General features: G+C 47.5%; 1 protein-coding gene across 3 annotated transcripts in view; it reads right to left on the bottom strand.

Moving 5' to 3' along the window:
* Window positions 1–4,194: 4,194 nt before the first annotated feature.
* ARID5B (AT-rich interaction domain 5B) overlaps window positions 4,195–12,536 on the bottom strand; it is a 115,627-nt gene continuing 107,285 nt past the window's right edge. For all 3 annotated transcript variants that reach the window (XM_064716628.1, XM_064716627.1, XM_064716629.1), the window contains one exon: window positions 4,195–10,097. In XM_064716628.1, the coding sequence (XP_064572698.1) occupies window positions 7,947–10,097 (2,151 nt within the window). In that variant the 3' untranslated portion in view covers window positions 4,195–7,946. The remainder of the gene's footprint in view (window positions 10,098–12,536) is intronic.

Below are 12,536 nucleotides of genomic sequence, written 5' to 3'. Positions count from 1 at the left end.
CCTATTTCAATTATCAATTCTGCCATCAAAATGGCTAAAAAGCAGCTCTCTCTGACTTGTGCAAGATGGGAAGTTTTGCTGCTTGCCTAGCATACCCCCATGCCACAGCAGTGCCTCACAGCATCCCCTCATGGAATTAAAGCCCCTCACAGCATCCCCTCACAGCATGGCAGCCCCCAACGGCATGGCAGCTGCTCACGGATCACCTCACAGAATGGCAGCCGCTCATGAATCACCTCACAAAATGGCACCCCCTCACAGCAACCCCCTCATGGCCTGGCAACCCCTCACAGCATGGAAGCTGCTCACAGATCACCTCACAGAATGGCAGCCCCTCACAGCAATCCCCTCAAAATATGGCAGCCCCTCACAACATGGCAGCCGCTCATGAATCACCTCACAAAATGGCATCCCCTCACAGCAACCCCCTCAAGGCATGGCAGCCTCCCACAGGATCACCTCATGACACTGTAGTTCCTCACAGCATGGCAGCACCTCACAACATGGCAGTCCCTCACAGGCTCACCTCGTGACACTTGCAGTTCCTCACAGCATGGCAGCCCCTCAGAGCAGCCCCTCACAGCATGGCAGCCCCTCACGGCATGGCAGCCCCTCATGGGTTCCCTCACGGCATGGCAGCTGCTCACGTGATGGCGTCTCACTGCACGGCCTCACATACCCTGGGGCATGGCCTGTGCAGAGGAGGGCATAGGGGTCCCATTTTTTTTTCCTTTCCTGACTAAATTGCAGAGCAAACTGAGCAACACTTGCAAGTTCAGTGGGTTTCCTCCCTCTTTCTTCCATTATTAGAGAAGCCCCTCATGTGCCCGGCATCCTCAGCCCCCTCCTTTCCCAGGAGAGCAGCCCCCACACCCAAGGCAATTCGGTAATTGCTTTGATGCTCATCACCAAAACCAAGCAGCTGTTGAGCCGCTCTGTCCCCAGGAGCAGCACCAGGAGGAGGAGGAGGAGGAGGGAGCTACCAGGATTTTTGTGCCCATGTGCACACCCAAGGACAGGGCACCTCTCACCCTCGTGAGCACGGGAGGTCTTCACAGCTGCCACCATTCACAACTTGTGGGTCTCCTGAATGTGGCCCCTTTACCCAAATCACTGCCCTTTCAGCAGCCACGAAAATCTTAATGAATTTGTTTAACCGACTTTTGGGCATATTCGTCCCCAGCCTGCTGGCTCTCGTGGAGGGTCCTGTCCCTGCTGCCCCAACCACCAGGACAGGGCACCTCTGGCCTGTGACCCGGGGGGCTCGTTCCAAAGGTGAGCACTAGATGGAGCATCTGACATCGCGAATACTCTTTTTTTAATCCCGTAAAGGACAAACTGAAAGGCTAAATGAAAGCACAGATTAAGCTGTATCCCTGCCTGCTGGCTGGACACGCATTCCCTGCACAGGAGGCAGCAGGGGATGCTGCCTGGCCACAGCCACGGCTTTCTCCGGCAGGAATGCAAACCCTCAGCAGCCACTGCTCCAGGCAGACTGGGGATACTTTGGGGGCCACTCCTTGTGCTTTCCTCAAGACCATCCAATCCTCCCATGGTTTCTCTTCAGTGGCAGAGGTGATACACACCCATAGCACTTCAGTTGTGAGTGTGCCCAAATTTAGGAAGGCAAACATACAGGCTCTATTGTTTTTGCTTTGGGAAGAGCAAAAGGTGTATGATATTCCTGGAAAGCCTGTGGGTGAACGCTGAATTTCCAAGAGCAATTAAGGTGCCAGTGAGGATTAGCAGTGATGTCTGTGTGTGATCAGCTCCTCCCAGTAGCTGAAACTTTGCAGAAAATGTTCCTGAAATATTCTGGAGCAGACACTGCTGGTGAGGCAGAGACAGAGGAAGGGCCCCATTCCCAACAGGTTGGCATCACCATGTGATTATCACCAGCCCCAAAAGGCTGCCAGGCAATGCAGCTGCTGCTGAGCCAATTTCCCTGTGATCCATCCAGGGCAGGAGAATCCTGCCCAGGACCCCCACCAGCTTTCAGCTCTTTGTGCCTTCTGTTTCTTACCTGCTGGGGTGCAAGGCTTGGGAAAGTTCTGTGAGGTCCTCAAGGGGCGTGTGCCATGGCCCAGGAATCAGGAAACCAGGTTCAATGACATTCTTTTTATTGAAAGGAGCCCGGCACAGGGTATTGCCGTGTAATTGCGGAAAAGCGAGGCAGCAAAGCAGAGGCCCAAGAGCCGTCAGCTAGGGGAAGTAAACTGCAGCCAGCAACACCAGACTGTGCATCTCCACTTTTCTTCAGACCCTCAAAACTGTTAATTCCCTGCTGTGGGCAGCTGAATTGAAAAACTGGTGTGACAAGGTGACAAACTCTGTCTGCAGCAAGCCAGAGGTACAGCATCCCTTGTCCTCTCTCAGATCACTGGACATTTCACTCTCAAACACAGAAGCACTCTGGAGTCCCTAATAGGGTGATAAATCCTTCCTGGGTGGAGCTCTGCTCCTGCAGACCCCACCAGCCACTGGTGGGGTGCACTGTGTCCTGCAGAGGTGCCCGTTTCCCTGCAAATGCTTTGGGTGCTGTCAACACAGACTACTTTGCTCTGCTGCTTGCCCAGGTGTGGGTGCTCTGACCCCCAAGTGACCCCAAGCAAACTCACTGGGAAGTGCCCAGCCCAGCCAAGGGAGGATGCTGTGTCTCAGTGCCACTCACAGGCCAGGCTGGTCTGGCTATGAAAAGCTCCAGGGTGCTGCTCCTGGGGTCTTCTTCCCAGCCACACTCTCAGGAGTGGGTAAGGCAGCCCAACAGGCACCCCCAGCACTGGAAAAACAGCAGTGCTGGCTTACATTAATCCACAAACTAGGAAGGGCTAAAAAAAAGTAAGGAAGCAAGCATGATGCTGGAAACCAAGTTGCCTTGGCCATGTCTGTATCTCCTGCAAGGGCCAGCATCCATATGTCCACATTTCCTCCACCTCTTTCACCAGTTGGCTGCATTTTCAACATAAAAAGAAAAAAATGCCTCAACTTGGCAAAGATAGAAGTGGAATTAGGGGAAAAGGTTTGCTAGAAGGCCCCATCTTCTCCCATGGCTTCACGTACAGCGCTGATAACAGCACCAAGCCTGAGCTCAAAAGTGTTTGGACAACACTGACAGGCACAGGGTGTGACTCCTGGGGTGCCCTGCACAGGGCTAGGAGCTGGACTCGAAGATCCTGATGGGTCCCTTCCAACTCAGCATATTCTATGACTCTATGATTCAGCAGTGCTGCATCCTTTACACAGGCCCAGTGGCTGGCTCTCCTCAAGCTGGCATTTCCCAGCACACAGAGGAGGAAATGGTTGTTTTTGAGACTGCAGCATGTATTTGGAAGCTGGTGAAACTGGTCTGTGCTCACCTGGCCACACACTCTGCACAGGGAGAATGCATGAAGCAGTCCCAGCCTGCAGGATCAGCCATGGCCTCAGCTCCTGGACTGCCCAGGGATGGGAGAGGGAAACCTCCCTGCTCCATGGCTCCAGAACCATGGAGCTAAGAAACAATGTGGAATTAGCAGGTGGCTACTGCGCATTCCTGTCCTGCTGCTGAGCTGTGCTGGACAAGGGCAGTACCCAGGCCTGACCTACACACAGCAAAGGATTTTCCCACCTATGGAGACCAGGAGTGTAACAGCACTGGCTGCGCTTATGGGCTCTCAAAGGGGCCCTAGGTTTATGGGGGGCTTTTCAGATCCACCAAGGAACACAGTAAAAATTAACTTTGCTTGAGGGTTGTTCAGCATCATCAGCAAGATCAGTAGTTAGCATCTGACTCCAAGACTCCAGAACCTTACCCATGTTTGAGCTGGGAAGAAGATGGGGCAATTTTCAGATCCCAGCTCAAGCCTGCAGTACTGGTAGAAAAACCTTCTTTGAGATGCAAATGGAGCAAAATTGCTGCTGGAGCCAATGGCTAAGCATGGAAGTTACCCTCTCAAAAGCTATTCCTATAGTCAGCATGATCGCAGCCACACTTTAAAGCAAGTACACTGCAAAAATAGTGGAGCACTGACTGAAGATCTTGTCTCTCCCTCCTTGAGGAAATTGCAAACTTCCATTTCTTTAATCTAATCATTTGCAGAAGGAGATACTTTCTCTAGAAAAGCCAATATAAGAGGGCTGAAAGGTCGGATGGGATAATATGTAATCCAATGTGATAAGGGCTGTTTACAGAATTATTAATCAAACACAAAAGGGAACAGATAGTAACATTTTTTATTAAATATTACAGTGGATCAAAAAGTACAAAATATCTTTTGCCTGCTATGTGATTGGGAAACTATTGGCACATAATACAGTATCAAAAGCATTAATAAGTACAATTTGGAAAACATACAAAAATTGAGTGTTTATAGTTGGCTCAGCTTTATTTCTGGTAGTGTTTAAACTAATGCAAAGGTTACTCAATAACCTTTTAAATGGGAAACTATATAATATTACTGGGCCATTTTTATATATACAAATCATCACCTTACAGAGCATATAGGCTACATAACTTGAATCACAAAAAGTATACAATATTTACAACAAAAGAAAGTTAAAAAAGTATAAACAGCTAGTAGATTATGCTGCCATTATTAGAACATATTTAAAACTGCGGGACTGGGGGGAGAGGGGAGGAAGAGGAAGAGAACGAGCGAAATATCAACCACATGTACAGCAAACAGCACTCATGGCAGCACTGCCAATGCCACCCGCCTCACACCAGTGCAGGAAGTCCCACTGCTCATCAAAATCAGCACGATGGCAAAACTGGCCCAGCTGTGCCCTCACTGACCACCACAAAGGAAGCGAGCAGGCGGCGGGCGCGAGGGACCCCATGCTGGTCTCTGGAGGTGGCAGCCCCACGTCGCCCCAAACGGGGCCGAGCTGATGGCAGAGGCAGCACAGCACTTGTGCCCTGCGTGAGCTCCAGCTGCTGCCAAGCCAGCTCCTCTGCTGCTAGCACAAGCTACTTCCCAGGCTTGAACCCACTGGGCAAGCTCTTCACACCAGGCCAGCTCACAGCCACAAAAGACCTGCCACAAACTGCTGCCCTGCTCCCACCCCGCCTGGCCAGGGGCACAGTCACACTGGGAATCAGGCCCTACTTCCCATGTGCTTCACGAAGCCTGGCTCAGAGTGTGGCCAGAAGCTACACACGAGCCGTTTGCTGCCGGGCCTCTTCCTTTGGATCTCACAACCTTTAGCATCCCTAATGCATCCTGGACATAGTGCGTTTGAATTGCAACATTTCTTGGAACTGGCTCCTAGTAAATAGATTTATGACTCTATTGCCAATTAGATTCTGCAGTTTCCTTTACAAACCTACCAATAACAATGGTCTGATTGCACAAAGAAAGGCTTGTGCAATTTCATTCAATAATAAGGCCCCTTGAACTCAAACAATGCAAACAAAGCCCCATTTAAGACATTGAGGGGAAAAAAAGACTTTTCAGCCAATGAAGAATTCAATAGTCTGTTGAAAGATTTCCAAGATTTCTGTTAAAAGAGTTCTTAAACAAATAATGCACCGCTTCTGCTGGGGGTTTATGCCACCATTTCTTTTCCTTAGCCCTGACGTTTTGCCCAGTATGAGCTTCCCGCAGTGGCCAGTCTCCTCACAAGGGACAAGCGAGGAGCCTTCCTCCCCACTCCCTGTCCCCCAGCCCTGTGCTGCCTCAGCATGGCTCCAAAAAGCCTACCAGCAAACTCCAACAGGACATAACCAAAAGGGACGTTGGACACTTTGCGTAAACAAATGCACAACTCCAGAACACACAACTTAACCAAAACAAGGAGAAGCATTTGCTTTGCCAAACACACAACAAGCTTCTGTTCACGTTTGCTGTAGGTTTTTATATTCTCTACCCCCTTTTCCCCCGCCCTCCTCCCCCCCATCCCCAAACCCCTGACTCTTACGTGATTCAGATCTAGTGCAACTTTACTAGAGATGTCCTCCACACTGCGACCTCTGCCTGGATGAGCCTGCGGTTCTGTTTCCTGTATGACTTGTGGAGCAGCAGGATACCCTGCACTGGCACATCAATGTTCCAAGTTCTACTAGTCTGTTTATCAATCAATTAAATATAGTTTTACCACAGGAATATAAAGTATTTAATTGAAGAAGCTGGATTTGTAACAGTAGACGAGTATATTATTCTGGTTTCCACCTTTGGATATTAAGTATGATACATTATATATTGTATTTGGCTTCATATCACGGGAAAATTTAATGACATGCCTAGCATGCAAAGTGTTTCTTAGTAGTTTGTTTTATCTTTTCATATCAAGTACACTGTCTTTGAACAGTAACTGAGATGGTTTGAATCACAACCAATTTTCACACTGTATAAAGCCTCCAAGTGACACTTTGCTTTATCAATGTCTGTGCTCAGCTACGTAGTGGTGATGTCCTGCAAAGTGAGTATACATCCACAGGGAAGCTCTTTTATCAGGAAAATCCAGCCTCTCCATGCCTGGGCTTTCCCCCTGCTAAAGGACGTGCAGGGAGAGGCCGAGATCCCCGTGGGAGCGTGGAAGGGCCATCCCAACCACTGCACAGAACCCCCTTACCCATTGTGAGGCACAGAAACAACCTGTCAACCTCTGATTCAGATCCACACTGGCTCCTCTCACAACTTCTGAAATTCTCAACATTCACACAAACCACAGGTCTGTTTTCTGCACTCTTTTGTCATTCAGCAGCTTGAGCCAGGGAGATTTTGTTTTCTAGACCGTTTCTCTGGTAGGCAGGAGGGTTTCACAGCCTAGGTAAGATTAAGTACAACGCTCGACAAATTCACAGACCACGATACAGGAAAGCAAAGCTCGGAGGGAGGGGAGAAGCAGCCTAGGAGCCATCGAAACAACAGGAGGAGGGTGAGAGGTGCTCAGCACCTCACAGGGGTGGGCCGTGGGGAAAGGAACCTTGTTCGCATCCTTGCACCATAACATCACCTACAGTATGTTCATAGCCATTATGATTAATCTGAACCAGTTGCTTCAGTTTGTAAACAGTAAACGTTACGACAAAAACAAAACAAAAACGCTGCTCCAAAGTATAAAGAAACTGGAAAAATTACAAACACGTAATAAAAAAAAAAATTAGGACAGCCACAGCCTTTAAAAAAGTTGCAGATAAAATGATACTGTTTAATTTAAAAAAAAATAAGAACCCAAAACAGAAAAACAAACACAAAGAGCACAGAATATACTGGACAAACGAAACTATATAAATTATTGTGACCAAATGTGACACTGGTAGTTTATGAAGTGGATATGTACAGTCAAATTAAACAGTGTTTACCATTCTGTTCTAATAGTGTTAAAATGAAAAAATCTATTGCCGTTTTACTATACATTGCATTGATTGAATCTTTAAAAGTCAGGAAAAGTTACCCAAAAAAGCACATCCACTGATTGTACAGATTCTCAGCCCACTTCTCCTTTCCAGGTTCATCTGAAGTCCTTGACTCATTTGCAACAATGCACAGCCTCCGGTCCTTGGCTCAGTGAAAGGCAAACACAGCCCTCACTGGGGCTTCAGTGAGCTCAGGACTGGGCCTGCGTTTCCACGGCTCCCTTTGAACATCTGCTCTTACCATGTTCAAGTCCTTTCAGAAAACACATACGCAAAATCCAAAAAAAATTCTTTTTTTTCTGTGTTTTTGTTTCTCTCTTTTTTTTGTGTGGCTTGTTTTTTTTGTTTTGTTGGCTTTTTTTTTTTTTTTTGGCTTGGTTTTCTTTTTTGCAAGGGCAGGGATAAGGGATGAGGGGCTGATGTGGGAGCCAGAATTAAAGAAGCAGTCCTGTCTCCATCCAACTCCAAGATGCTCCTCTAGGTGGGATATGACCGCATCCTGGTTGACAAAAATACAGATTGCTAAATCTGCAAGACATCGTCACAGGGGGAGGAATGTGGCTAACTGAACTTTCTCCTCAGACCTTTCTTTGTGAGCGAGGGAGGTTTACAGTTTTGTGCTGGGATGTACAGAGGATAGCTGGGAAGGTGGGAATGCAGCTTGAGGGTTTATAGCAGCTAAAGGATAAATGCTGTTATGCAAAAGGTCACCGTAGGAACTTCCTACAGGTGTTGCTGCAGCTAAGTGTCTGTACAGTTGCTGGGAGTTTGCAGGGGACGTGAGGAATTGTCTCTGCACCATGAAGGAGTGAAGAGCCAAAGGCTGCATTAGTGGGGATAGCACGGTCTGATTTTTCAAGTACTGCAGGGGATGAGAATACCCGGGTGGGAGGCGATTGTTCAGCCCCGTGCACAGGCTTCCCGGATACAAGCCTGGGAAGATGGGGGCTGACAGGGGAAATTTGTGGCTTTCCAGCATGCTGCCAGAATGGAGGCCATGCACTGACTTGCTACCTTCCCCCTCTTGGTCGGGAACCTTGTCTTTTGCCGGGGTCTCCTTTGGTAAGTGAATAGGAGAGACTGCTCGGATTTTTTTTTCAGAAATAACTTTGTCCAAATCCTCCAGGCTCCGTTTCAGAGGCCGGGCAGCCCCCACGTTTTGAGGGCTCGTTCTGCGGCTGATGATAGGATGCACCATCCCCTCCATCTTCCTCAGGTTCTCCAGCCTCTGGGCCTGCTGCTTCCCAGACCTGTGGAGCAACTCGCTGTGTTTTTTGGGGGCTGTCAATGCCATAGGGGACACACGGCAAGCTTTGGGGTTACAGTCTAGGCTCACCGCCTGGCTGCCTCCAGCCTGGAACGGGGAGATCCCTTTGCATTCTTGCTGGGCTGTGGATGAGTGAGGGAGACTGGAGCCTGGAACCTTTGCAGTCTGTTTGTGTATGCTCTTTGGAAGACTCAAATCTGTTGGCTGATCATCTGAAGAGGCCTCCACTGTTGTCTTTTTTTCTTGCTGATGCAAAGACGGCCGATAATTTAAATTTAGTTTTTCTTGGTGTTTGTGTTGAGTAAAAGTAGAAATATTTTCAGACTCTCTGAACATGTCCCGGGGGAGGTACTTTGATGTCTGTTCATTATTAAGGTGGTGTTCTGTGTGCCTATAAAGGCTGTGCAGATGAGGTGATGAATAGAAATCTGCCAAGAAAGTGGGCACATGGGAGTGCTGCAGTGCCCTTTTCTCACTCATTTTATCTTTGCAGTCCTGGATATCCAACTTCGGTAGGTATGACTCGGCAAGAGAACTGAGGTGATGTTTTGAAAAATCACAGCGCTGAGGATCCGGTTTACTTAGCATGTCATGTTTAAAAACATTATTAATTGACTTCCTTTCTTCCTTGGTTTTAAAACTCTGTACATGTTGTATGACTGAGGGCCTATTAATTGCTACAGGATCAGAATTAGGGGCATGGGGACCTTGCGATACGCCTGAGGACAGTTCATCTCTGCTGCTGAGTTTCTTTTTGCTGATCAAAGGTGGAGGAGAACCATAAGGATAGTTACATGAGAGCGTGGCCCCGCTGACCTGTGACAGCAGCTTCTTCTTTGCCAGGGGTGACATGATGCCTGGATTACCTTTAGAGTACAGCAGTGGTGTGTAACTGAAAGTGGAGTCATCGTTCATGGACCCGGGCAGCTCCTTTTCCTTAAACATGTCGAAGTTCTGCACCACCAGGACTTTGGGTGTTTGCTTTAGTGCATTGTGGATATCTTCATTTCCCAGCTGGTCCACTTTCACCGTGCAGTTTGCGATGTAATCGGCCATCCCTGGCAGTTTCTCATCTTCCATGTCACTCTGAGTGGGCAGATGGACTGGGAAAGCTGTGAAGGGCATTTCTGGAGGTTCACTTTCCAGGCTGTCAGTAAAAGCTTTGTGTAGTTTTTGTTCAGGCTTTGTGTCTTCCAGGGCATCGGGTGAGGGGTGTAATCGTTTTGTGACAGTGGCATCCAGCACAGCGTCTTCTTCTGCAGGCACAGAAACACTCGAGAAAGAGGACGAGTGCTGAACCTCCTCCTTGGCTTTCTCACTGCTGGTGCTGTTTTCTGTCATGTCTGTCTTCTCCAGAGGCAGTGTCCGAGCTGTCTCTGGTAAAAGAGATGGAGGGCCTTGCATAGGTTGTTTCACCTCTCCCACTGTAGGATGTTCAGGGAAATTCTTCTGGTCTGCTGATTCTTGATCCTTCTCTTGTTCTGATGAAACCTAATGAAATGATTCAACAGACAATAGTAAGAATGCAGTATGTTCTGGCAGCCTGTTTGTAAGGTTATACACAGTACGCTGCTGGCTACTTTTAGAGAAGGACTTGCCAACCACCTTGCTGGCATGTGAAGGCTCTAACATCAGGTACTGGACTCTAAGAAACAGAAGTATCTCCAGGAAATACTAAAAAATACACCATCCCTGTCAGAGTTACAATAAAGCATTTCCAAACAGCAGATGGTTGTAACCTGATGAGAGGCACTGGTGGCTTGATCAGATAGCTAAATGCTGAGGTTATATACTCTTTTAAAATTAATTAGGCAAATGCAGAAGAGCAGATTTCATGACACAAACAATAAGGCTATAGAAATTTCTCCTACCAGCCAACTTCACCCAAAAAACCCACACTATTCCTACGCTTTTCCTTCCCTAAAGTCTCTCCCTCATAGCTATCTTAAAATTCAGTGATCACACAGGAGATCATTCACACCCAGTTCTGCATTAAAGTGTGAAAATGATAGAAATGGCATACTAGAAATCCCTATTGTAGGCAGCAAATCACTGCCACAGCTTAACTAGGACACACATTTTTTTATTAACGGATTAAAATGAAGTTGTCAACATTCAGTAAGTGTGTGTGCGCCTGCTATTACAAACATGGCTTTTATACGTTCTCGTCAATGGGACCGTGGCTCGTTCTGCTCCCCCATTAATACAGCGTGTGTGCACAATTCCCACTATTCATCCCATTATGTAGCCGCCTGAACTGTGACCCGCAGAGGTCACCAGAGCATCCCATCTGCGATCCAGCTGACTGACAGCCCTTTTCAAAACTGCTGTCACTCTCCTCTGACATGTCATGGTAGAAGACAGTCATAAAACAGCAGCATTGTGCGACTCCTTTATTATTATTGTTTTCTTTCTTCCTTCATTGTAAAGATAAGACGCACTGAGAAAGTTATCATCTAAATGCTGCTTTATGGTCTGTCGCAGGAGCAGGGAATTGGAGACGGTCCTAACGAATCTAACCCTCTCAGAGATTTATTTCTTCACAGCTGCTTTTAAATATTCCTGTCTGTTTGGTTGGCCTATTAGTTACAGTGTCTGTTAGTCATCCTAACTTCTTCTTTTTAAACTCAGAGCTGACTTTTGCAGCCAAATACCATCATTAGGTCCTTTACAAAGTACCATCGCTAGTCTCTTGAGCTTATAAAATTACAGGCAAATACCAGACAGATGAGCAAAGCAAGGAGGAGAAAAAAAAAAAGAGAATCATACTTAATAACTGTACATTCTGCTCTTTGTTTCTGTTAAGCAATACTTTGATTGAAGTTTCAGCTATTGTGAGGAAATGTGCAGTCTAAGGCTAATAGCATTTTGTCTGGTGTCTTGTTACACTGACAATGTCATTGTGATGGCAGGAAAACAGTGAAGAGCACAAAGGCAAATGCAATCCTAATAAATTAAAGTTATATTCTCTCCCTGCATACTTCTAATGGTGCATGAGTTGAACATGCAATTGAGACCACCACACATCTGTAACTGGATTTTGCTTTTCCAGCTCACAGTTTCCAGGCCACATGCAGAAATGGCTTGAGTGGTGGCTTGGTTGGGGATGTGCCTACACATTTATGTGGTGGCTATAGGGCTCTCCCTCAGAGCAATACCCCATCAGTGCTGTGCCTGGATGAGGGTCCAGGAACGGGGCTCCACTGCCAAGGCATGGCTGCAGTGCAAGAGACAAGCAACCTTCTGCCTGGCTCCAGCACACCTGGACTTTGCTCCACCCAAAGGAGCTGAACGTCTCCAGCCTGCTACCCCCGTTAAGTGCCACATCCTGGGCATGGAGCCCTCCATATGGCAAAGCACAGATGAGTTCTGGAGCCCTACACCCACGCAGGGGTGAAACATCCACCCTGCAGCCCCTTCACCGCTCGGGCTTTGTGTGATCACTGACCTGTATGGTGACTAACATGAAGGTCAAGATACTTAATAGCCTGCCTTGATCAAATAGGGGCAGGACATGTCTTCCACCCCAGTCAGGGAGGAGACATTAATTCTGCTATAAAAGATGCCATTTTACAATAGGGAACTGCCATATTTGTACATTTTTATTGTCTTGTCTAAGCTCCCTACATTTCCGATAAGCGCAGCTTAGGAACTCTTCCTGCAATCCACACAAAAATAACTTCAGTTTAAACAGCAGGAAGTTTGAGATAGGGAACAACAAAAGCAAGGAAATTCAAAGTGAAGGCTGTTGCTCTGTTGCTGACTTGTTATGCTGGGCATAGCAGCAGTGGTACTGATAGTGTGTAATGTGTCTTCCTGATCCAAGACCCCCAGTAAATAGTCAGGGATGAAGGAATGACAAGGGAAGGGAGCAGAACTTTCACCTTTCACTTCACTTCTCCTTGCTTTGGGCAACTTGTCTTGCAAACT

The sequence above is a fragment of the Zonotrichia leucophrys genome, chromosome 6 (genome assembly GCF_028769735.1).
Source record: "Zonotrichia leucophrys gambelii isolate GWCS_2022_RI chromosome 6, RI_Zleu_2.0, whole genome shotgun sequence".
Lineage (NCBI taxonomy): Eukaryota > Metazoa > Chordata > Aves > Passeriformes > Passerellidae > Zonotrichia > Zonotrichia leucophrys.
This window is presented reverse-complemented; position numbering and strand designations above follow the sequence as displayed.